The 25,916-nt window shown below is 42.6% G+C and overlaps 1 protein-coding gene across 5 annotated transcripts in view; it reads left to right on the top strand.

Annotated features, from left to right (window-relative positions):
- The first annotated feature begins 14,262 nt into the window (after positions 1-14,262).
- The window catches only part of CDK8 (cyclin dependent kinase 8), a 121,970-nt gene continuing 110,316 nt past the window's right edge, over positions 14,263-25,916 (top strand). Inside the window, exon 1 of one of the 5 annotated variants that reach the window (XM_067713677.1) lies at positions 14,263-15,055. In XM_067713677.1, the coding sequence (XP_067569778.1) occupies positions 14,928-15,055 (128 nt within the window). In that variant the 5' untranslated portion in view covers positions 14,263-14,927. The remainder of the gene's footprint in view (positions 15,056-25,916) is intronic. The other 4 variants (XM_067713676.1, XM_067713675.1, XM_067713680.1 and 1 more) reach the window with 4 other exon arrangements.

The following is a 25,916-nucleotide window of genomic DNA, read 5'->3' as shown; positions in this document are numbered from 1 at the left end:
GTCCGGTGGGATCCCGGATGCCGCGTGCCGCGTTCCGGGTTTCGGCGCTCGCGCCAGCGCTGATGTCACGTGGACGCCTCTCCAGCCCGAGTGCGGCGGCCCAAGGACGACTTGGGCTGGAGTGCAACCCAGCGGTCTGTTCTTGTCCCTTGACTGCCTGGGTACCACGTAGCTCACCACCCAGGCGCTTTCCCTTATTGCCAATCGGAAATTACAAACCCTAATCAATTCTCGAGTGCCTCTACTCGGGTTTCAGTGAAAAAAGTGAATTCCCGCTAGGAATGCACTTTGAACCCACAACCCCTCCCCACAGTCGTGTCTCTGGTTTTATTTCTGAGATGTGACGCTTACCAAACTCGCCTCACCACTAGTTACGCCCTTGACTGAGTCCCTGCCCAGCCTGGTATAGGCTCCCCGACTTCCCTACCCGCTAGAAGATTTAATCATTGCACCGTCCTCACGGTGCTGTGATTCTTCATTCGTTCGTTCGTTCATTCATTCATTCGTTCGTTCATTCATTCCTGCCTTAACTTTGGAGGAGCTAATCTATCCCGGCTCTCATGCTTAGCGCCTGGGTAACAAACTTTAGCATCCATGAGCTACCAGTGTAGTAGGGATAGAAGGGACAAGATTTTTTTAAAAATCAGCATATTGTTATAGATACGAAAATGGAAATACATAAACGATGCAGTCTTCAAGGCCCTTCACGATATCTCTGCTGTATACCACTACAGACTGGGTGCTTCTTGGCATTCTGGAACTACTTGAAGTTCAATTAAGCAACCCCCAACCCCACTTTTACCTAATTTCCTTTATCTCGCAGGACTCATTTCATATCTCATGGTCAAGGGATTTTTTTTCTGATACCTCTGAAGTGGCGCTCTAACCCCATCGTCCAGCCACGCGTAAAACTAGGCCCATGTCCCTAGTACGGTGGCTCTCTTAGCTTCCTCTGTATAATTATTTTAGCACTTACTCATTTAACAAATATTTACTGGGTGCCGCTAGGAATTGGGTGCTCACGCTAACAGCAGAAGATAAGACAAACCAGGCCCGTGCCCTCCTTTTGAATGGAAAAAGACAGCCACTGAACGAGTACCTACAATGATTTTCTGTTCAATTATAGTTCTCTCCCATCTAAGAGTCCAAACTCCTTCAGTTCAAACAAATGGATTTATTCATTTTTAGAGTCCCAGAGCTCAGCATGGCACCTGGCACGAAATGCCCCTCAGCCAACTGCAAGGATGAGCAGAGAAAAATGCAAACTTGTTACAAACAGGATTAATGCATGTTAGTACAATGACCTCAGGAATTCCGAGTACACGTCTGAGAAAATCACACGTGAGATATCCAAAATTCAAGCAGAAATCATTTTAAATACCTATACGAGTTGTAATGAGTGTAATACGCCATCAAGGGCAAATACTTTAAAACGTTAAACCGAAAAGACGTGTATATATCCTAAGAGTCAAAAAATACAAAGTCTCATCAAGTGATTTACCTGGTGGCAGGCTGCAGATTTCTGTGGATAGATAGTCAGATAATGTATGGAACTTTAATCCAATACCTTGCTTCAATTTTGTAGCCCAAGACAAAGTGACTATAAAAGGGTTCTACATATGATAATTGGGACAGAGAGGTGGATCATTCTGGATATCTGTATTTCCAGCTCTCATAACCTGCCAAAATCTTTGGTCTAATTAACCTCGTTTACTGGGATGCTACCTGGCCTTTTTAGTGTGTAGGCGTCTTTTAACTCCAGGACTTTTTACAGTGAAGAATAAAAAGGTATAAAAGAAAACCATAACATTAAAAGGATTTTCTGTATATTTGCTATTTTATGTACTTATAGTGTTTAAGTGATTTTGGCTTCTTAGAATGACAGCCTTAATTAAAATTTAAAATCCAAACTGAGATGTTGATTTAGACTTTTATGTTTAAATCTTTTTTTTTTTTTTTTTTTTTTTTGCCGTGCCGCCTGGCTTGCAGGATCTTAATTCCCCCACCAGCGATTGAACCCTGGCCCACGGCAGTGAAAGCCACGAGTTCTAACCACTGGACCACCAGGGAATTCCCTTAAGTTGAAATCTTAATAAGTTTGTGGACAGTATAAGAACAGCTAAGAGAATTTTAGGCTCATCATATTGTTTTCTGATTAATTTTAAGATTATTATTTAAGGATTCAGGAAGACATTAAATCCAACATTTGAAGTACTTATGGATTCAGGAGGACATTAAATCCAACATTTGAAGTACTTATGAATGAAAAAATATTACATTTATAAACAGTTTAAAATGTTTGTTTGAAGATGATTAATTAAATAAGTATTAATTAAATAAGTATGTGAATGAGATCTAAATTTAGTCAGAGTCTAATTCCAAATGACTGTTAAAGTTTACTTATTACTAGAATAATGAGAGCTGTAGACTAGATTTAAAAGCCTAAGGTTTAAGTAGGGCATTGAATTGGAATTTGATAAGTTGAATATTAACTGTTTAAAGCAAAGATTTTTTCAAAGAGTATTTTATTAATTTCCTCTTAAAATATTTTTTTAAAAGAGCTTTATTGAGCTATAATTTACATACCATAAAATTCACCCATTTAAAGTGTACAATTCAGTGATTTTTACTATATGCACAGAGTTGTGCAGTCATCACCACAGTCTAATTTTGGAATATTTTCATCACCCCTAAAAGAAATCTCACACCCATTAGCAGTCATCCCATTCCTTCCCACCCCACTCCCAGCCCCTGGTAGTCACTAAGACACTTTCTGTCTCTGTGCATTTGCTTATAGGACATTTCCTATAGATGGAATCATGCAAGAGCAGTCTTTTTTTTTTTTTTTTTGCGGTACGCGGGCCTCTCACTGTTGTGGCCTCTCCCGTTGCGGAGCACAGGCTCTGGACGCGCAGGCTCAGCGGCCATGGCTCACGGGCCCAGCCGCTCCGCGGCATGTGGGATCTTCCCGGACCGGGGCACGAACCCGTGCCCCTGCATCGGCAGGCAGACTCTCAACCACTGTGCCACCAGGGAAGCCCGAGAGCAGCCTTTTACACCTGGCTTCTTTCACTTAGCCCTGTTTTAAAGGGCCATCCATATTGCAGCCTGGGTCAGTGCTCCATTCCTAAAGAGAAACTTCTTAATAGCCTTTTTCTGCATATGAAAACCACCTCCAAGGACACCCCCTGTTATGGGTTGAATGTGCCCCTCCACTCATATTCTGAAACCCTAATCTCCCCCCCACCCCGCCCCCATCTCAGAATGTGACTTCATTTGGAGATAGGGCCTTAAGGTCTTAATTAAGTTAAAATGAGGCTATTAGGGTGAGTTCTAATCCTATCTGACCAGTGTCCTTATACGAAGAGGAAATCTGGATACGTGAAAAGATACCAGGGATGTGTGTACACAGAGGAAAGGCCATGTACAGGCACAGCAAGGAGGCAGCCATATGTAAGCTTAGGAGAGAGGCCTCAGAAGAAACGAAACCTGCTGACAGCTTGATCTTGGACTTCCAACCTCCGGAACAGTGAGAAATAAATTTCGGTTGTTTAAGCCGCTCAGTCTATGGTGTTTTGTTATGGCAGCCCTAGCAAACTAATGCACCCCTTACATCAACAGCTTAGAGTTTTACTCTATCAGAAACTCCTCCAGATAGAAGCATGTGCCCAGGGAAATGGAGCAGTAGAACTCCTAAACCTGTGTTCTAGAGAAGTCCATCATTTCCTTTCAGAGAACCTGCCAGCTGCTTGCAAGGAACCATTCTAGACCATGTGACCCCACCTCTCTGGCCATGGCTATTTGAGATAAGGTACATGTTCCAGATTTTCTGGGAATTTGGAATTCTGTCATGGAGATTTTGTCAGTTAACTGTGAGTGAAAGAACTGAAAGGTCATAGAGATGAACAGGCTAAGACCTCTCAGATGGCGGCCATGAGCATGTAAACAGTAATTAGAAAAGGAACAGAGAGCTTGCCAGTTCCCTAGGGGCTCCGTTACTTTGTCAACAAATGGGTCTGTGTGATTCTCCTATTCCTTTACATCATCCTCTGTTTGTTTGTTTTTTTTCTGCGGTACGCGGGCCTCTCGCTGCTGTGGCCTCTCCCGCTGCGGAGCACAGGCTCCGGACGCGCAGGCTCCGGACGCGCAGGCTCAGCGGCCATGGCTCACGGGCCCAGCCGCTCCGCGTCATGTGGGATCCTCCTGGACCGGGGCACGAACCCTCGTCCCCTGCATCGGCAGGCGGACTCCCAACCACTGCGCCACCAGGGAAGCCCCATTCTCTGTCTTTAATTAGGTTATTTTACTGGGGTTCTTGCAGCTAAAAATTCTTCCTCTGAATCAAACAGGATTCAAGGCAGGATGCAAAAATCACTTTACATTTTTAAAGCAGAAAGGTATTTATTACAGGGAATTAGGTACCTACAAAATCATTGCAATGGACAGAGGAGTGTGGGCTGTGGGTTAAGCCTCAGACCAACTCCCACATACGTTCAGGACCGACCTCAGAGGAGAGCTACCACCTCTCAGGTTGCCACTGGAGTCCTGGGTTCAGGAATGTCCGGCATCAGCTGCTGTAATACAGCGATCTGGAAGCCAACAGCAGAAATCCTGTTCCCAGAGCCATGGGTTATCTCTTAACACCGTCAAAGCTGGTAACCATGCTGAATCACTACTGCAGAAAATCCTCACACTCCAGAGCCTTGCTTACCAACAGCAGCCCAAAGCGGGTAGAAATACAGCTTCTCCTTCAGCTCAGTTTTCCACATCTTGTTGAACCCTTTTAACTGGCAGAACCTAATCTGCATCCAGAGCTGTGGTTGCAAGAAAGCCTGGGTAACGTCATTTTTAGTGTTCCAGGCTTTATACAAGATGGCACACCAGAAGAAGGGAAGAATGGAGGTTGAGTAAGGAGGTTGAAAGTACCCAATGTCATTCTCATCAATCTCACCTATCCAGTTCAGCCAGAGACTGTCATGGGTCAGGTTCTCTAGAAACAGAGCCTGAAACAAGGATTCTTGTTCAAGTGATTTTATGAGGGGAGTGCTCTCTGGAAAAGGCGAGTGAAGGAAGCAGGATTGGCCAGGAAGGCAAGGAAATAAGAATGAGCCTCAGCTGATCCCACACAATTCACCAGCAAGTGTTATCCAAGAAGGCCAGCTTTTTGTACCCCCATTACCCCTGGATGAGGTCTTCGATGCAGGAGGACAAGAGAAGGTGGCATCTGGAATGGTTATCCAATGCTCACAGCAGCTGGGGTACAGATGCACTAGCTTATAAGTGGGTTTGGGCAGGGCGCTGTCTTCCACCTTTGCAATGTTCAGATCGCTTGCTTTTTGCATAAAGGTACTCCATCTAAGCACAGTTTCTCCAGAATTCTTATTAGCCACAACATCTGGGAAATTTTATAAGAGGAGGGTGATGGGCCAACCTACAGTCCCGGCTGCTGCAGCTGGTCCCAAGGCCATAACTGATACTATTATACATGATGGTTTAGTTTCTAAGTTGCCCATAAAGCTTAAGTGGTAATTGATTGAAATTCATTTTTCATTTTATTTGATCCCCTACTGTGCCTGACCTGTAGGTTTATCCTTTTCTTTTTTCAGTTCCTTCTTTGGTTATCTGTGTGACCTTTTGCAAATTACTTAATCTCTGCATGCCTCAATTTCCTAATCTGTAAAATGAGTATAACCATAGTACCTACCTAATTCTGAGGATGAAATGAGTTAATGCCTTGCACGTAGAAAATATTCTATAAATATTAGCTGCTATTACTATTATATTATCATCTGTCCTAGGTTGGCTCCCTCCTACCCCCAGAAAAGCAGAACCTTAGACAAGGATTCATGTGAAAATGATTTAGGAAGTGTTCCCAGGAAACACCAGTAAGGGAGTGAGGGAGTAGAATTGGGAAAAAAGAAGCCTAAGTCAGGGTTTTAATACCAGTTCAGACCTAAATTCAGCGGGACACAGGAGACAGTGCAAGTTACCCCAGTGTGGTCCCAATCAGAGGTCATGAGAGCTGGAGTATTCATACTTGCACTCACAGTCACTAAGGTGGGGGTGAGCTTAATTCCCAGAACTTCAGTTTTGTGTGTGAAAAGGCGTTCCAGTAGCCTAAGGGTGGTAGCTCTACAAAGAGAGAAAGAAATCTGAACGGATATGGTCCGAGCATTGACTTGGCATCTGCTACACCATCAACACTCTCATCATCATCACCATCACCATCACCAACATCACCATCTCCATCTCCATCATCATTGTCACCACCACCATCACCATCATCATCACCATCTCCAACATCACCATCTCCATCTCCATGATCATCATCACCACCACCATCACCATCATCATCATCACCATCTCCATCATCATCACCATCACTGTCATCATCACCATCATCATCATCACCACCACCATCATCACCATCTCCATCATCATCACCATCACTGTCATCATCATCACCACCACCATCATCACCATCATCATCACCATCACTGTCATCATCACCATCATCATCATCACCACCACCATCATCACCATCTCCATCATCATCACCATCACTGTCATCATCATCACCACCACCATCATCACCATCATCATCATTATCGTCATCACCATCACCATCTCCCATAAATCACACAATGGTACCTAGTTGGAAAGGCATTGTGTTATGCTCTGGGGACAAAAAGAGCTATAAAATGCAGGCCCTGTTCTTCTACACCTTCGAATCCCATTAAAGAGACAGGATAAACACACAAAAAGAAGTATATGCAAAGTGCCAAATAAGTGTAAATGGTATTGCTATGGGAATGTATTGGCATTGGGTGATAAGTTAAGATCCCAGCAGTACCTGAGTTGGATCTCAAAGAGGGGATAGGGTTTAGAGAAGTAAAGAAGAAAGGGAGAGTGTGGATAGGGAAGGAGGGGAATGACGAATGTTTCAGGGAGAATCAATAAACTTGTCCTAATGTAGCGGTTCTCAACCTTGAACGCTCATTAGGATCACCAGGGAGCTTTAAAAATCCCAACACTAGGGGCTTCCCTGGTGGCGCAGTGGTTGAGAGTCCGCCTGCCGATGCAGGAAACACGGGTTCGTGCCCCGGTCCGGGAAGATCCCACATGCCGTGGAGAGGCTGGGCCCGTGAGCCATGGCCGCTGAGCCTGCACGTCCGGAGCCTGTGCTCCGCAACGGGAGAGGCCACAGCAGTGAGAGGCCCGCGTACCGCAAAAAAAAAAAAAAAAAAAAAATCCCAACACCCAGCTGTAGCCCAGGTCAATTACACCAGAATTGCTAGGGTGATTCACCAGGTGTTTCCAGTGGACACCCAAGGTTGAGAACCACTGTTTTATTTGATGGGAAGCAGCACAGGGGAAACTGGCTAGAACCCTACTAGAGATAACAGAAGAGCTCAGATTGTGGGAAACTTAGCTATGTGGAGCTGATTAATCTAATTCTAACGTTTCTATTGCAAGCTGCCTTAAGGTATTTTCATAAGTCAGGCTAAAGTAAATACAGAGGGTGGAATATTAGAGGAAGGAGTTTGAACTTTATGCTGTAGGTGATGAGAGGTCACACAGGGTCCTTGAAGATTTCTGAGCAGAGTAATGATGTAAATAAAACAGCATTTTAAAATTTAAACAGGATGTAGGGTTTCAGAGCAAGAAGGACAATACCTGATGGAACTTGACCTTGGCTGGTAAGGGGCAAAGGCTACTAAGGGTGAAAAAGTCCCAGAGGTTCTGGGCATGGAGTTGCACGGAAACAAATAACCCCAGGTATCAAGTATCAGGTGGTTGCTGAAATGACCTAAGCATGTTTATGTTCCGTAGAAAGAGACCTCTGTGGCTCACAGGAGATCCAGTTTTGCACAGAAACCAGCCAGAAAAGACTCAGCTTTTCTCGTGATTGGGTCTGAGTAACATAGTCCAGCTACCTGGAAGGTGAAACATATTGGAATGAGAGGAGAATCCAGAGTAATGTTACACCTTGAAAACCTGAACACAAACCTAAATGGTGTTCTAGAGATGACTTGCTACGCTGTTGTGTGGCAAAGTATATTTTGAACTGAAAATTAAAGTCATATGCTTATTCAAGGAGAAAAGGACAAGATTATAGTACTGAATATCAATTTAAAGAGGTAAACTTTCTTTAATACTTATAGAACGTGAGAGCAGAATTCGTCATCAACAAATGGGAGAGGTTTTCAGTTTGGGATGGTCTTACCGGTCACTGGAATGGGAATCCCTCAGCTAAGAAAAGGAGAAATCATTTTTAACCTGTTATATTACTTTTTCAGCTGTCTGTTTTATTTAGTATGTATTTGATGGAAGGATTTTGGCCTCATATACAGATATTAATGAAGCAAGGAATGAGGGTAGGTATTTATTTTTAAAATTACTTTGCAAAAAATTAAATGAAAAACTTCAAGCTAGTATTAGGATGTAAGAGGGGAAATCCTGTCTTCATTTTCCTCCTTACCCAGCTTAATGTCATGGTCTGTTATTCTAACTACTCTGCTGCCAATAATCCTCACTCCCCGCCCCTCATCTTCTTTTCATCATACCCAGCTGGCAGGGCCTTAACCCCGGATGAATCCAACATCTGTCTTTACCCGGTCTCCACCTGGGCTGTTGAGTGCTGGTGATGAAAATCTCACAACAAGGCAGATGGATATTGATACAATGCATAGCTGCACCTGCAAACGGGCCCTTGACATTGGCTAGAAAGTCCTACGATGATCTGCCAGCTATCTCTCTGATTCTGCCGAAAGATTGTTTTCAACCCACAGCCTTTTCAGATATGAAACCATTGCTTTCTCTCCTTCCACCCCGTCTGCTCATTCACAGCAGGTGAACTTTTCTTTTACCTTCGAGAGAAAACCAAAGCCATCTGCAAGGGAACTAATTGCACCACATCTACAGATTCATGTGTATCTGCGCCTGGGGAGACGGAAAGGCATGGGTGATATTCTGCATTTCCTACTAACAAGAGGTGGAGTCTACTTGCCCACGCTTTGAATCTGGGCTGGTCTTGAGTCTTGCTTTCACCAACAGAATGTGGCAGAAGTGACGTTGTGTCAGTTGTAGAGCTCAGGCTTCAAGAGACCTTACGCCTTTACCTTTGCCCTTTGAGAGCCCTCCCAGGCAATGTAAGGAAGGGGGAGATTGACTGCTGAGAGGGGAAGTGGGTTAAAAGGCTCTATAACCTGCGCCTGCCCACCTCTTTGTCCTTATGTCACACAACCTCCCCCCTCACTCATGACACTCCTATCACACAAGGCCTTCTTTCTGCTCCCTGGCTCCCAGCTCAAGGCCTTTGCACCTGCTGTCCCTCTGCTCCATCCACCTGGACCACTTTGCTCCCTCCCCTTAGCAGGTTTTGCTTCTCATCACTCAGATCTCAGCTGAAGCCTCATCTCAGAGCGTCTTTGGCCATCCACCCAATTTAAGGAATCTCCTCACGGACCCACTTTCCATTCATTGCCCTGTTTCACTTCTTCGTGGTACTTCGAGCTTTCTCCCTTCTCCTGTGAGCTCCCTACCCCCTGCTTCCTCATCCCTCCAAATGAAGGCGCTCTCATATTCTTATATGACCCTGGCTCTGTGGCCATACTTCACTGGTCCAGGATGGGCCCCTAACCTAGTTGGTCCAGAGCCCTTCCTGGGATTTTCAGAACTGGAATTGAGAAGCAGAATCCATTATTCTCTAATGACAGGCATCTTACATCAAATTCAGCAACTGTTAGTGGTCATGTGTCGAGTCATGTGGAGCAAATGACTCTGTGAGAACAAATGACACTCACATGATGAAGGGGAGAAAGGAAGTTATTTTTGAAAGTGTTTTTTTGGTTCTGACTGTTTCTGAGGTCTGAATTAAATTCTGGATGCTTATAGAGTTAGTTGAGAAACTTTTTGCATCAGGATTTTCTTTGAAAAATTATAGAAGACTAGAGCGTTGATTGATTTAACTTGCTATTTCTTGTGTCTAACATTACACTCAAATATAGATGCTTAATATGTGCTTTTCGATAATAAAGGTGATGTGTATTCTACCTGCAGGAAGGGAGAGTAGATATTTTCCGTTTAAATCACACTTTGATACTGAGTGAGAAAACGGAATTAAAAGTTGTAGAGACAGCAAGTGATCACCACTGAGAAGGCCCAGTAGGACTCTCTTACGTTCATATATCACGAAGCACCAAACCCTTCTGCATGCTGCAAAAAAGTATGTGTTCAGAGGCAGGACTGAGGAAAAATGCCAAACGGTTTAAAATGACTGTCCCCTTTTATTATTATTAAGGTCCATTTCAATCTTTATAGAAACCAAGCCAGTGAAACACATTCTAATTCTAAATAATTATGCAAACTATGTCCTGGGCACTGTGGGGAGACACAAGATAAGTTACAGACTCAGTCGTTAAGGTGTTTATTAAAGGAAAGCTATTTTTTTAAGTACATAAAATAAATGACTACAATACAAGGCAGCTGTGATGTTTCTATGTGAGTTACAAATAAAGTGCAATGGTGCCAGGGCTGGGGTAGGAGTTCACGGTAGAGAAACTTCATATTCAGTTGTAAGAACCAGGAAAGGCTGCATGACTAACTTAGGCATTTGAGCTGTATCTTGGAGGATGGGTAGGCCTGCAAAGGTCAGAGATGGTATGAGGAAGCATCCCGCCTTTGAGGATTGGACAAAGGTATACTTGGCATGAGCACGAAGCACACTGAGCAGCTAATGAAGGCCTGAGCTCGTAGGGTTGGCAGGAAAACAACAGAACGTCTGTCTACTGGCATCACTGTGCTGGGGAATTGGGAGGTTCAGGACACGGTATGGTATGTTCAGTTTCAGAAATTTTACGTTTGCGATGACAGCACATTATCCCCTGAGGCTGAACAGGAGGCAGTGGAAATGTGGGGCTGGTGTCTGAGAGGCATGTTTAGACTGGAGATGTTAAATTTAGAATGAAAAGAACCACATTTTAAGAAAAGAAGCATGAGCGTGATTTGCGCATTGTCTGGGACATGGACCAACGAGGGTCACAGACTCTACAGTGTCACTGGAGGTCATCGTGGAGCAAAGAGACATGATATCAGGATGACCGGAGGCTGAAAATCAAACTGAAACAGCAGCTCTTAGGTCCCTGATGTGTTCAATTCAGTCAAATAACAGTTAAGTCTGAACCTGATTCTTTGATCTATAGCAGGGTCCCCAACCTTTCTGGCACCAGAGACCAGTTTCATGAAAGACAAGTTTTCCACGGACGGGGGTGGGGATGGTTTCGGGATGATTCAAGTGCATTATGGTGAGCTGTGCACTTTATTTCTGTTATTATTACATTGTAATATATAATGAAATAATTATCCAACTCACCATAATGCAGAATCAGTGGGAGCCCTGAGCTTGTTTTCCTGCAACTAGATGGTCCCATCTGGGGGTGACGGGAGACAGTGACACCTAAAGTGTGTTGCTTATGTCCAGTCTACTCCGTAAGATGCAGCTTGTCACTTGCCACTCACGGATATGAGTCTGCAAGCAATTGATTTATTATGGTGTCTGTGCAGTCAAACCTCTCTGCTGATGAGAATCTGTATTCGCAGCCGCTCCCCAGCGCTAGCCTCACCGCCTCAGCTCCACCTCAGATCATCAGGCGTTCAATTCTCATAAGGAGCGCGCAACCTAGGTCCCTCGCATGCGCAGTTCACAGGAGGGTTCGCGCTCCTAAGAGAATCTAAAGCCACTGCTGATCTGACAGGAGGCGGAGCTCAGGTGGTACTGCGAGCGATGGGGAGCGGCTGTAAATACAGGTGAAGCTTCGCTCACCTGCCCTGGTTCCTAACAGGCCACGGGGTTCCAGTCCATGGCCTGGGGGTTGGGGTCCCCCGATCTACAGGAAATCCTTCCCAAAACCAGTTTCCCTCCCTCAAGTTTTTGGAATACAAGCATGTGCCCCAAGGGCTTCCCAGCTCATTGCTTTGGCTCTGCAGGCTACTTCTTATCTCCCGTAATTGAGTCTCCGGCTGCTGCCCTTTCCTTTCCTCCAAGCCTGGACACAGGCTCCACAGGTAAGACCCAGCTGGTATCTCGGGGATAACAGAAGGGAATTACCACGCAGAAAAGAAAAACCTCAAGCTGGATATTAGATAGTACTGCTCCTAACACATTAGCCAAGCTCCCCTTTAAGGGGCTCTCGTGGCTCTCTCTTCCTTTGCTCCCCATCGTGATGCTCCTTTAAGGGGCCAGCTTACCTCACACCACCGTGTGCCCCCGACCTGGAGTCCAGACCCCTAACTCACACCATAGCTGCAGAGAGCAAAGCAAGCCATTCTCTTCCCTGGTCCTAGGCTGGCGTCCTTTCCTGTCCCGGGATTACTCATAGTAAGAACACTGTTAGTTAGCTTGACTATAGTAATCATTTCACTATGTATACGTGTATCAAAACATCACGTCGTACCTCTTAAATCCATATAATTTTTATTTTTAAAGAACACTCTGTTTCTTCATGGGAAGGTCTTATCTTCATCCACAGGGTGGACAGAGTCAAAGCAGTAGTCAAAAGTACAGTTTAAGAAGCCAGAGACCTTCAGGGTTCAGGAATATCGTGTGCAGGGGCTGTGGGAGACAGGTGCAGGGGTGAGGTGGGGCAAGCCCAGTCTCATGCTTCTTACAACCTTTTCTCTAGCGTGGTGGTTTGGTTTCTCAAGATCTATGAGTAAAAACTTGGACAAAAAGACAGCACTGAAGAAATACAAAATATATATGTTTCAGGAAGTCTATTCTAAAATCATATTTAGGAAAAAGAATTGAATTCTGTAATTATGCAAAGGAGCAGTCCCGCTAGAGAATCACCCAACTGACATCACTGACTGGAAACATATAACGCCCCATTCATGAAAGCTTAATTTTCTGGTGCACTTACCCTAAGCTGAGGTCTTTTATATCTCCATTTTGCAAAGAAAGGAATTGAGGGTCCAGGGACATACTGCTAATAAATGGCCCATCAAGATTCAAACCCAGGCCCACCTAACCGGTCAGTGTGCTTAAACACTAAACAGTATTTGATGTACTAGGAAAACCAACTTTGTTTAAACCAGTGGTGAAGTCACTCTTTTCTCCAGGGAAATCTGTATAGGATCCCTTCTGAGGATTTTTCATAAAATGGTATCATGGTCATCATTTGTACATAGATATTTTGGACACAAACATCCTTACTCATTAATTCAACAAATGTTTACTGTGCACCAAAATCAAGCCATGATACTAGGTGTTATGGAAGATGCAAATATTACTTCCTATAGGAATTTATAATCGAGCAAGGGAGAGGAAATAAAAGACAAAACAGAATTTGATGAGTACCACAGGAAAAATGAAAAAAATGTGTGATGGAGGTTAAAAATGGGAGAGATTATATGTCCTTTGGGAGCTGGGGAGCTTTCGTGGAAACGATAGCGATTGGGAAAAGTAAAATAAATATAAATACAAAATTAATATAAAATCAAAAAATGAAAAACAGACGTCTAAATAAGGGGGATAAAACAACATGAGGGATTATTATCAAGATATCAGGACTCCTGCAGCTGACACCTTTCCTACCTCAAAATTATCAACGGTTTCCATGGATTTAGATCAATTGCTGTAATCATGGCTAAAAATTGCTGCGCGTATGGGCAGTGGTGCACAGGTCATACTCAAAATAACGTCCCCCCTGAAAGGATGGGGCGCACTGGGATGGTCGTCTGTCACAAGACTGGTGCTCTTCAGGAGCAGCGTAGCCACACCTCGCTGACTCACTTTTACTGATGTTTGTAATGTGTGTCAACACATTGCTATCTTTGTGCAGCCCTTATCAGACTGTGAACGACAAGAATACACCAAATAATAGTCTGTGAGTTGTTGACCAATACTTCGACTTTTTTCGATAACGATAATGCCCTTTAAACTCTGGAGTTCGGAAGTGGCGCAAAATGTGATTCTAATACAAACTAGCCTCCCTCACACTTGAATTTCTTTGGTTAAGTTTCTAGCCCAAATCAGACTCTAAAGACATCGCTGTAAAAAAAAAAAAAATTTTTTTTCCCCTAGAGATTGAAACGACTCACCTCCCCTTGGACTACGAATCCCATCATGCAACGCTGCCAAAACCCCACCGCGGGGGGTGGAGCCGTAGGGGGGCCGGCCACGGCAGCGGCGCGTGCATTCTGGGCGTTGTAGTCTGGGGCCCCAGCCGCCGCCGGGACGCCCCACGTGGTGCGTGTGGCGGCCGCTCTGGGCAGCGGCTACCGCGCTCTGTCCGCGCAGCCCTCGGGGAGCGGGTCCCGGTGGGGGAGGCCGGCCGGCCGGCACGGCGCGGGCTGCAGGGAGGGCCGAGCAGCCCGAGGCTTCGCGACGTTTTTGCGACAGCGCGGCCGTGTTCCGCGAGTCCCCTCCCTCCGCTCTCTGAGGAGGTACCGGCTGTTGTGCGGCGCTGCCTTTCTGTCTGAGTGGATGGGAGAGCGAGCGAGCGAGTGAGTGAGTGTGAACGTGTGTGAGCGCGGCGAGGCGCGAGCGCCCGAGGGGCAGTCCGCCGCGCCGTCCTGCCGCTGCCCGCCGCGGGGGCCGAGCGCGCGGCCGGAGCGCAGGGTCCGGCGCCCCGCAGCCCGCGGGGACAAGGGCAGCGACCGCGCTCCCCGCCCCCAGCCCTCGTCCCTCACCCTTCTGCGCCCGGGGACCGCGCCGTCCCCCCCGGCCGGCCCCCGCCCCACCGCCCCCCTGGATGTCCCCGGCGCCCTCGCGGGGCCTCCTCCTGCCGCCGCGGCCGGGCCGGCGTTGCGGCCGCCGGGCGTAGAGCGGGCGGGTTCCCGGGGGCCGCGGCTGCCGGAGCCTCCCCGGTCCCCACCCCCGCCCCGCGGCGCCGCGACCCCGCTCCCCGGCCTCGCAGGCCGTGACAATGGACTATGACTTTAAAGTGAAGCTGAGCAGCGAGCGGGAGCGGGTCGAGGACCTGTTTGAATACGAGGGCTGCAAAGTTGGCCGAGGCACTTATGGTCACGTCTACAAAGCCAAGCGGAAGGATGGGTGAGTGTCGGCGTCGGGCGGGCGGCGGCGCCGGGCAGGTGGGCAGCCTCCCTCCGGCCTGGGTCCGGCCGGCCGGGCTCGGGGAGGAGCTGGTGCCGAGGGGGCCGGGCCCGTAAGAGACCCGGCGAGCCGCTGCCTCTGTCTCTCCTGGCGCCGCTCGTCGGGCAAGGGAGCTGTGTACTTTTTTTTTTCAGGGGTTTCGGTACAGATTTCTTTAAAATTTCGTTATGAAACGTCAGTTTAAATGATCTTTAAGGGGGGTCGATTTATTATGGGAACCTTCTGGGGCTTTCCTCAACCGCCTCTGGACTGACATCCATCAGTCTGGAAGGGAAGCTGGGATCCTTTTCCCCCACCAGTTTGTGATTGATTTACGATCAAATTCGGATTTTATTTTGGGGAAAAAAATTAGCAAGTCAGTGTGGTTCTGAAGAGTTCCTCTTGGTGATCACCTGCCGCAGAAACGTAGTAGTTACTCTTTCGATATCATTAGCTGTGAGTTTTACCTAGAACAATGGGGGTTTGGTGCAGGGTGGGTGGTGAGGAAAAAGGCTGATGACAAATAGGGGAGTCTTGTTCAGGCCGTTCCCCCCAGATGTAGCAGCTGGCAATGAACTTTCAATAATCTCTTTGCTTCAGATATTCTTCCCGAGAAATATTAAGTCTATGACTGGTAACGCTCCCAATTTAGTTTCCGAAACGGGCAGGTGAAGTGTTCATTTTTCCTTTGTCACTAGGTGAATAGCTTGTGATATTGACAAAAGAGAAGGCATTTCTTAGTTGAGAAAATATAATTTATTAACTCCTGTTTTCCTCTTCTAAAAACGGATGTTGTCTTTATCGCCTTTGACACTGTAGGAAACTGCTGGAAAGAGAACGTCAAAGCTTGTTATATAATCTTTAGATTTTATTATAAACAAAGTAGGTTTACTTGAACATCGCTGTTAGTTTGGTTAGCTGCTGTTTAACGTTTAAGATAATTGCTTTTTTCCCCCCAAATCACACAGGAGGGTATGTTCAGAACTATATTAGCACTAAAAGAATGAAACCATTCAAAAAGCTGAAGTTACCTGGGTTGGGGGGGGAAGCCATATTTATAAATACTTTAGTATTCTAAATATTGGCGAAGGAAGGATCTACCTATTCAACATTTTTTCTTAGATTTACTGAGATATCTTTTTAAAATAACTTAAAATGGACTCTAAGAGGAAGAAGATAGTAATTCTCATTAGTTTGGAATGTGCATTTCAGTGCTTACATGCAGCAGTAAAGCAGTACTGGTATATGCAGAAGGTAGGGATTTGAAAACTTGATACTGTGGGTGCTGCATGTCTTTAAAAGTACTCTTTAGCAGAATGGATAGTCTGGTGACACTTGAGAAATCAGCTTCTGGAGATGTTGACTCTGTTGTTTAATTATATTTCTCATTGAAGTATTACTCTGTAATAACGTACATATTTAAAAAGTTATCCTTGTTAACTTCCCATACAATATTTTTTAAAGGACTTACACCATCTCCCTGTCCCCCAATATTATGTAATTTGGGGCATATTCATAAAATCCCTGATCCCATGAGATTAGACATTGTAGTGCATTTGACAAGTCTGTCATCTTTTTTATAAAATTCTGGTGATCTTAATTTCTTTCTAATCTCTCTGAGAAAAACCAGTGCTATTTTCATCAATTACCAATTTAAGCTAATAAAACATACAAATTTTATTAATTTTGAATTTACATTTTATGAAAAACTATAATATTGTTTACTAGCAAGAGGTACTTTTGACCACATTTTATATCTCATGGTCAAGTTTTAATTTAGGCTAAGAATAATTTTAGAAGATTAAATTATACAGTTTAAAATTAGCTGAATGTATAATATATGAACACTTCTTTGTCATTCATGATAACCAAAAAGTAGGTAGCATTGCATTTTGGAAAAAGTTAACTTTTTGTTTATAATTCTTTGGGCTTGTTTTCCAGTAGCCTCTAATGATTTTGTATATAGGAAGAACTGTTTTTTAAAAAATGGATGAAATGTCAAGAGAGTTTTAAAATTACTTAAAACAGTTTTTGTGCTCCAGAGGGAATGTTTTTCGGCTTCTTATAACCTCACTCTGGTAAAATGAAGCATTGTATTTATGAAGCTCTTTTGATCTTATGTCAGTGAAATGTAATTTAGTGCATTTTAGTCCTGGTAAAATAAAATTTGTGGCCGTTTAATCTTTTATAAAAAGATGATGATCAAATAATTTGTTTCTAGTATTGATTTACTTTCAAATGAAATTATATATTCTGCAACTGGAATTTCAGAGAACTCTAGGAACCCAGACAATAACACCTTCAAAGAGAATACTGAGATTTACAATAAGAGGAAATAAATCTCATTTAGCTCTATTTGGCTATTAAAATGAAGGTATCTAAATGTACCCTTTCAGTTGCCCAGTGAGCATCACAGACATGAATAATTAGTAATGGGGTTTAGACCAGAGGAGTTAGCTGCTTAAATTACTGTTCTAGGAAATGAAACAGCTTGAAAGGTCATTTCTTTGATTTTAAGTATTAATAATACTCTCCTGCTAGTATTCCACACTTTTGGTAAACTCAGCATTTTAAGGAATGTGGGGAAGGTGGAACACTTTATTTGAGGCATGATTATATACATGGAAAGGGGGCCTTTTATAGTTGTGTTATTTTCAGATTCTAATAGAGTTAAAACATAAATGCACAGTAAATCTTGGGAATAATTCACTCTCGCTGTCACCATAAATGAGATAGAGAGTGTCCTTTGTGTCTGAACACCAAAAGGGTACTCAGTGGGAAGCAGGGGGATTCATTTTCTTTCTGAGTCAATTGCATTTCCTCTTTGCAGAATTTAGGCAACCAAACTTATCTTGTTTAAAGGAATGGAAAAGTGTGAGAACCAGAAAACAGTTTGTGTTTTTAAATTCTAAATTCTCATTATTGGCACTGAACATTGTAGAATTTAAAAATTAATTTGGGGTAAGAGTTTGATTTCCAAATAAGAAAAGCAAAAAGACTTTTCTTGAATAGCATTCTTAGGCTGCTGTACTCTGTGTTCAAAAGAACAGATACTATATAATTGGGATTGTGTGTGTGTGAATGTGTGTGTGAGAGAGAGAGAGAGAGAGAGAGAGAGAGAGAAATATACAGAAAACTTTTGTTGGGGCACTTTTGTAGACAGCACAGAGATTAGTAGGCAGTGGTAATGATAATAATAGCTGAGTAAGTCTTAGGATCTGGGCAGAGCCCTTTACAGCCGTCATCTGTTGAATCCTCACAAGTACCATACAAGTCAGTTGTGTTTTTTCAGTTTTATAGTTGAGGAAACTGAAGTTTTAAAAGGTTAAGCAAATTTGTCCATGGTTACATGACTAATTAAATGTCAGAGCTGGAATTGGGGGATTACAGGCTGGTCTCTTACTCCACAGCCCAGGCTCTTAACCATTATGCTTCACATTAAGATAAATATAAACATAGACATGGGGATTTGGTGTTTTAGTGGGTCATTCAGAAAACATGAATGCCTTATCACAGGACTAGTCTTTTCAATTAACTGATACTTTTTTAGTATGTTTCTGAACAGCCCTAGTTTTTCTAGTGCTGCAAAAGTAAGTGTGTAGCTATGTGGTGTATACACACACACGTATACGTGTATGTCTCTGTGTGTGTGTGTGTGTGTGTAGGACCAGACTCTAATAGGGCATGTTAGGATGTGAAAATTCTTCATGTAGTGCAAAGAACTCTAAGTTGGGGAGACTGGAGAACTGAGTTTGAGTTCAAACTCTGCCTCTGATCACCAGTATGACCTTGGGCAAATCATTTGCCCTTGTAGACCTTTGTTTCCTTATTTCTAAAATTACGGGGTTTGAGTTGATCATTTTTAGGGCCTTCCTAGTATTATAATTTGAGGAAGTAAAAATATAAAATACTTTTGCAAGATCAGGTAAGCAACCACTAAGACAAAAATTTTACTTTAGACAGTAATACACATCCATGTTTCTTAGTCTCATGCTTTAATGTGGGTTCTCATCAACTGCCAAAAAGAAAATAAGTAGCTTCCAAAGACTTGTCAGCTCCCTTACCTAACATGCCTTGTACCACTGTGGCATTCCCTCCTGTTTACATCTTAAGGTGTGGGATTTATGTGGCTGCTCCCATCCTGTGAACCATTCATTTGGTGGCTAGCACGAGGAACGCTTCTGATTTGATCTGCACTAGAGCTTTTAAGTCAGCTTTAATTCCTTAGCTGTGATCAGAACTTGGTTGGAACCCTTTATTTCCCCTGAAGGATTTGAATAGTTTTTCTTCTGAATATTGCTGAACCCTGTATCTAGGCTCAGTTTGATTTAAGTATTTCTTTAGATGTCAGAAATGCCAAATACAACATGTAATAATCCCCATCAGTGGGGATTTTGCATGCCCAATAAGGAATATTCCTTATAACATTTAAAAAATGTGATGGAAAGGGACAAGCAGAATATTCACTATGCATTTCTTATCTACTTGCAGTTGAATTTATCTGCCTGAATACTCAGTGCATTCAGATCCACTGGGTAGGCCACTTTGAGGTTTCATGCTTAGATCCCATTTTCTTTTTTTTTCCTTTTTAAAATAATTAATTAATTTTGGGCTGCGTTGGGTCTTTGTTGCTGCGCGCGGACTTTCTCTAGTTGCAGCGAGCGGGGGCTACTCTTCATTGCGGTGCGCACACTTCTCATTGCGGTGGCTTCTCTCGTTGCGGAGCACGGGCTCTAGGCATATGGGCTTCAGTAGTTGTGGCTCACGGGCTCAGTAGTTGTGGCTCGCGGGCTCTAGAGTGCAGGCTCAGTAGTTGTGGCACACGGGCTTAGTTGCTCCGCGGCATGTGGGATCTTCCTGGACCAGGGCTCAAACCTGTGTCCCCTGCATTGGCAGGTGGATTCTTAACCACTGTGCCACCAAGGAAGTCCCAGAGCCCATTTTCTTAGTAGCAAACTGACAAATTAATTCATTTTGCATTTGCTTATTTGATTATTTTACTGTTTCTTCTAACATTGGAAGAAATCCATTCCCTCAGTCACTCAGCGAATATTTACTGGACCCTTCTATCTGCCAGGCACTGTACAAGGTATTGAGAATGCCAAGATGAATAAAATATTCCATTATTTCAGAAGACACCTACTGAGGAAACAAACGTAAATAAACTATAGCAATTTAATAAGCATTATGATAATTAATACAAGGTGCTATTGGAACACAGACATGGAAGCTCCCAACTGCTTAGGGTTTTCAGGATAAACCTCTCAGAGATGGCAGCACTTCGTTGAGTCTTGAAGGACAGGGAAGTTTTCATCAGAAAGGGCATTTCTTTTTTTAACTTAGTTTCTTTTCTTCTTTTTTTAATTTTAATTTTTTGGCCACGCCACAGGGCATGTGGGATCTTAGTTCTCCAACCAGGGATTGAACCTGTGTCCCCTGCATTGGAAGGGTGGAGTCTTAACCACTGTACTGCTAAGGAAGTCCCAGAAAGGGCATTTCAAGAGGAATAGGACAAAGGGTTTTTTTTGTGTGTGCTCTTAAACACCCCAACAAATTTTGTGGGTCTGAATTATTTCTTCCCATGCCTTTCCTCGCCGCACCTTTTCTGTTGCCGGCATCTTTGAGCTCCTGCTGCTTGTGTAGTGCTACATACATGTGCTACAGGTGTTCCGTTGTACCCACTGGACATGATGACGTCTCTGTGATTCAATATGGGGATACATTTATCAGCATGTACTGAGCACCTTAATTGTCTCTGTGGCAGTTTCCCATCACAAGAACATTGGTGAATCAGGGTACAAGCAGCCTCTGAAATCCAACTGTCTGATTTAGGAATATCTCTCATATGTAAGACTGCCATGGCAGAACAGTGGCTCTGGATAGCAGATGACTCTCCTTTGGCCTCACCTCCATGAGGAGGAGGGATCCAGAATTTTCTGTGCTGCTGAGATGGTGGTGGCCAACAGGTCGGAGGGGAATTCCTCTTGTTGGGACTCTCAGTTGTGTGAGAAGATGGTAGGGAGGTGGCTTCCGGCAACTGAATTTCAGCTAGGAAAATAGAAATAATGACAAATTATTAGAAGTTACTGTAGGTCATTTGCAAGCTTACCTACTTTTTCAAAAATTAGTTCTCTTGGCAATTGTGTTCAGAATTATGATTTACAAACATTTGAAATATGATCCATATGTAAGTTGGGACTGTATATGCCAAATCAGTGTTGATAAATATATATTCTTCCCTGTGGCTGGTGTCATCTTTTTTGTAGTGCCTTGTATTGTTGAATCCAACCCTCATTGTCTCTTTATGTTTTTATTCTTTTTCTGTTCTTAGCTGCTGCTAGAGAATGAAAATCCTACTGTCCTTACCTCTTTCAGAACAATTTGTGAATCCTTTCCTTCACAGCAGCTTAAGTAGGCCTTGGCCATCCATCTCTTTGTTATTTAGAAACTACTGTGATATTTTTTGTCTTAAAATATCTGTTGTCACCTCAAGGCAGTTCTTGAAGTTGTCACTAAAAAGTGACTTTCACCCGTTAGTTTGATCTTAATGCTTAAAGACCTTTAAGTTATCATTTTCTCAAGATTCTTCAGTATAGTGATTGTCAAAGTCACAAAACCAGTCCCTGCTGTAGTAGGCTGCTTTTACTGATAAGAGTTATGTCTTGTCCTTCAGGTGTGTTGTCACAGAAAAAATGCTGAGAATCCCCTTTTTAAAATTGAGATATATCACGTACCATAAAATTCACCCTTTTAAAGTGTGCAGTCTACTGACTTTTAGTGTATCCACAAGGCTATGCAATCATCACCACTACCTAATTCCAGAACATTTTTATCGTGTCAGAAGAAACCCCGTATCAATTGGTAGTCACTCCACATTCCCTCTCTTCCCAGCCCCTGGCAACCACTAATCTATTTTCTTTCTCTATGGATTTGCCTATTCTGAACATGTCATGTAAAATAGAAATATATAGTATGTGGCCATTTGTCTTTTACTTAGCATAGCGTTTTCAGTGTTCATTCATGTTGTGCATGTGTCAGTGTTTCATTCCTTTTTATGGTTGAAAAATATTGCTTTGTATGGATAGACCACATTTTGTTTATCCATTTATCAGTTGGTGGACATCTAGGTTGTTTCTACTTCTTGGCTATTATGAATAATGCTGCTATGAACCTTCATGCGCAAATTGTTGTGTAGATATATGTTTTTGGTTCTCTTAGGCAAATACCCAGAGTCATATGGTAACTCTATGTTTAGCTTTTTGAGAAACTGCCAAACTTTTGAAAGCAGCTGATAACCACTTTTGAGTGGCTTTACCTTGACTTTGGTTTAGAACCATGATTTGTCCTCTGTCCACAAAACCTGGACACCTTAATTCCCAGGGCACCTTATTAATCAGTAGCCCACCTTATTCCCAGGAAGTGTTCACACACTAGTCTATTGTGGCGATTCTGCAATACAGACTAATCCAGCTGCTCCTCCTCCATCAAATCAGACCGCCTTCCGAGCTTGTTCTCAGGCAGCACCTTGTGCTGGGAGCAGTTTTCCCTCAGCTGAAATTGGTTCTAACATTTAGCTTCAGAAATCTTAACTACCTTATCTTAACATACAACTCCAGTAATTCTCTCTTCACTCACCACCCCGCAAAACAGTTAGTTCTTCATAGATATATTATGTAACTACATTAGTGTATATGTGGTTAATGTTTATATGTCCTTTGGGTCTTTCTGGTGAAGGTTTATGGGTTAGATATTATGGATTTCCTCTAGGGCAGTAATTGTGTTCCCCTTACTTCCTGGCATATTGTCAAATGTCGACAGGTATTTAATACTTAATTTTTGGTGTACCTAAAATTCATATTTGAAAATTTTCCTTTTAAACTTGCTAGACTTAAAAACTTGAGCATATTTTGGAATAGAAAAGCAGCGCCTTGTGAAAATACCCTGAGAAGCAAAGTTTGATGGGCTGGTTAAATTGATACCAGGAACAGAATTGAACAAAACCAAAGGCCAAAGGCAGATGCAAGCTTTGTTAACTGACTGAACCAAATAGAAGTCCCAGGTATTTGAAAAATTGAGCCACTACAAAGAATAAAGTATTTTCTAAAGTATACCTTGTAAATGAATCAGTTTACATGGGGATCACACCTATATTTCTAACCTTAAGGAAAATATAATTAGTCTCTGAACCAGAGTTGACATTTAGTTTGTTTAAACTCTGTGGTTGTTTCATATTTGAAGTTTCCTTTTGTTATGTGAATAAAAAATTATATAGTTTAACAACTACTCAAGGTAACTCAGTTACTCCTCTCTCTAGATAAGCTCTTTAAAATCCATAACTTTATTATAGCCCATGAATTCTAACAAATAATCCTAAGGAGAGGAATTCTTCACATCATGATGCCTACTCTGGGTGTTTCTGTACACCTGAATTTTATAGCTTTTCTAGAGAACTAAGGGATTTTAAAAAAAAACCAAAAACCCAAACTTGTCAAACAGTGGTATTATGGTTTATATTAAGCAAGTCATTATTTTAGGGGAAAGAGGAGGTAGGTATTGAAAAATTATTTTTATGAGGCTTCTGTTTTAAGGAAAGCCGATAAATCGTGCAAAATTTAAGCTCGTGTAGAATAAATACATTTGTTTGGAGTTTTTTCACTTTATGAAAGAAGCCCTTTAAGTAAGGGAGCTCTCCTAGCATACTTATCCTGTGACTCAGTTTGCCAAAAATTCAGTTTATACACATTTTCCAAGAAAATGTTAAGCACAGAGTAAGGAGTATTTGTATTTGTTTTCTAGTGCTGACTTAACATTGAAGGTTCTTTTAAATGTAAAATTAAGTCATTTAAATATTTGATGTTCCATTATAGTCTCTCTTTAGCTGTAATTTTGCGGGAGGGCAAATATGTGTATTTACAGTTTATTTGGTCTCTGTTCATTGAATGTCTAATGGGCCAGGTTCTGTGCCAGGTATAGGTGATTCAGCAGTGAACAGGCCATAGTTGTAAGTCGTTAGGGAACTTAAAGACTTTGAGGGGCACAGGCAAGTAAACAGGTAATTACAATACAGTGGTATACAGCTGTGATGGAGAAAATGATTAATGAAATCTACTGTGACGTTATTTTTTTTCATTCAAGAATATTATGCGGGACTTCCCTGGCAGTCCAGTGGTTAAGACTCGCGCTTCCAATGCGAGGGGCGTGGCTTCGATCCCTGGTTGGGAAACTAAGATCCCACATGCTGCACAGCCAAAAAATAAATAAATAAATAAATAGATCCATCGGATGGAGAACGTTGATTTTTTTTAAAAAAAGCATATTATGCATCTTTCCATGTCAGTAAATATAGCTCTAAATCATCAGTTTTAATTATTGCTGGCATCACATTATACACACACACACACACACACACACACACACACACAGTAGATATGTATCCAGTTAACCAGTTCTCTAGTGATAGATGAAATATAAGTAGTCTCTAAATTTTAGCCATTGCAGTTAGGGAAGTACCTCCTAGAAAATATGACTACAGTTCTTCAACATAGTATCAAGCTCTTGCAGTGGAATTTTAGGGTCAAAGATTGTATACTTTCAACAGCTGTATTTCTGTTATAAAATAAGATTGGATTATACAATTAATAAACTCTCAGGATAAAAATTCAAACAGTGTATAAGAATATGCCGGAAGATCATTGTCAGCCCCTCTTTGTATATATGCGTATGGGAGCAGATACATGTCTGGATCGACTTTAAAATTTACTTTACTATTTCATTCATTTTGAGCAAATAATACATGAGTATGCAAAAAATGTAAATATACTGAGGAAGTGAAAACTTAAGTCTTCTCACCTCTGTCTCCTCCAGGCACTCATTTCTTCTTTCAGAGCTGTCCACTGATACGTTTCTTGTGTATGCTTTCCAGTTTGTGGACACAAACATCTTTGGACTTTATGGTATTATTTTTCATGCATAACTCTTTTATTTTTATAAAGTCACATTTATCAGTGGCTGCTGGGTTATGTGTAAGAATTAGTTAGAAAGGACTTTATGTCATCTTTAAACACAAAATGTATGATGGCGTATACATATATTTTGTTCCTTGCTTTTCTCAGTTCATATGTTTTAGAGACTGGTAACAGCACATGTAACGTAATTCTTTTCATCAGCTCGTCATTCTTTTTTATGAACATAATGTAATATACATATCCAGTTGAAGGACATTTAGGTTGCTTTCATTTTTTTTTTATGCCCTTAAGCAGTACTGCAATAAATGTCCTTTATATCAGTCTTTCCACACAACATTCTCTCAGATGGAGATAGAACTTCGCAGGTACCCAGAAAGTTCCCCACAGGGATATTTGCTGTGGATGATACCACTGGCAAGGAGCAAAGTCTTCATGAAGCAAGAGAAACTCCCTTGCTATATCCACAGGGAGTTTTATCCCTCCTGGCTTCTCTCAAAAGTTCTAGAGACTGATCATCACGCCCAAGCACAAGTTACTGGTAACGACCCAGTACATAACTGCTAGACTGCTGCAGTGCAGGTCAGTTTCCCCGGAATGTCTCTTTAACAGGCGTAGGCTTCAGGCTCTTTGGAGGTCCAATCTTATGCACCATTTATACTCCCATCAAAACTCCCAAAACAAAACTTAATCTGGAAGGAAGAAATGGAAATAAATATAATAATGACATGCTTGAGTCCTGGGGTTAAATGCATTGTAAAGTTGGAATTGTTTATTCTTTTGGAAATTTTGCCTTAGGTTTTCTTTCCCCACATAGTCCTATGTATTTTAGATTACTGGTTGGCATAAAAAAATTGAGT

This window comes from Pseudorca crassidens, chromosome 18, assembly GCF_039906515.1.
Source record: "Pseudorca crassidens isolate mPseCra1 chromosome 18, mPseCra1.hap1, whole genome shotgun sequence".
Taxonomy (NCBI): domain Eukaryota; kingdom Metazoa; phylum Chordata; class Mammalia; order Artiodactyla; family Delphinidae; genus Pseudorca; species Pseudorca crassidens.
The sequence above is the reverse complement of the archived record's forward strand: the minus strand, read 5'-3'. Positions and strand labels throughout refer to the sequence as shown.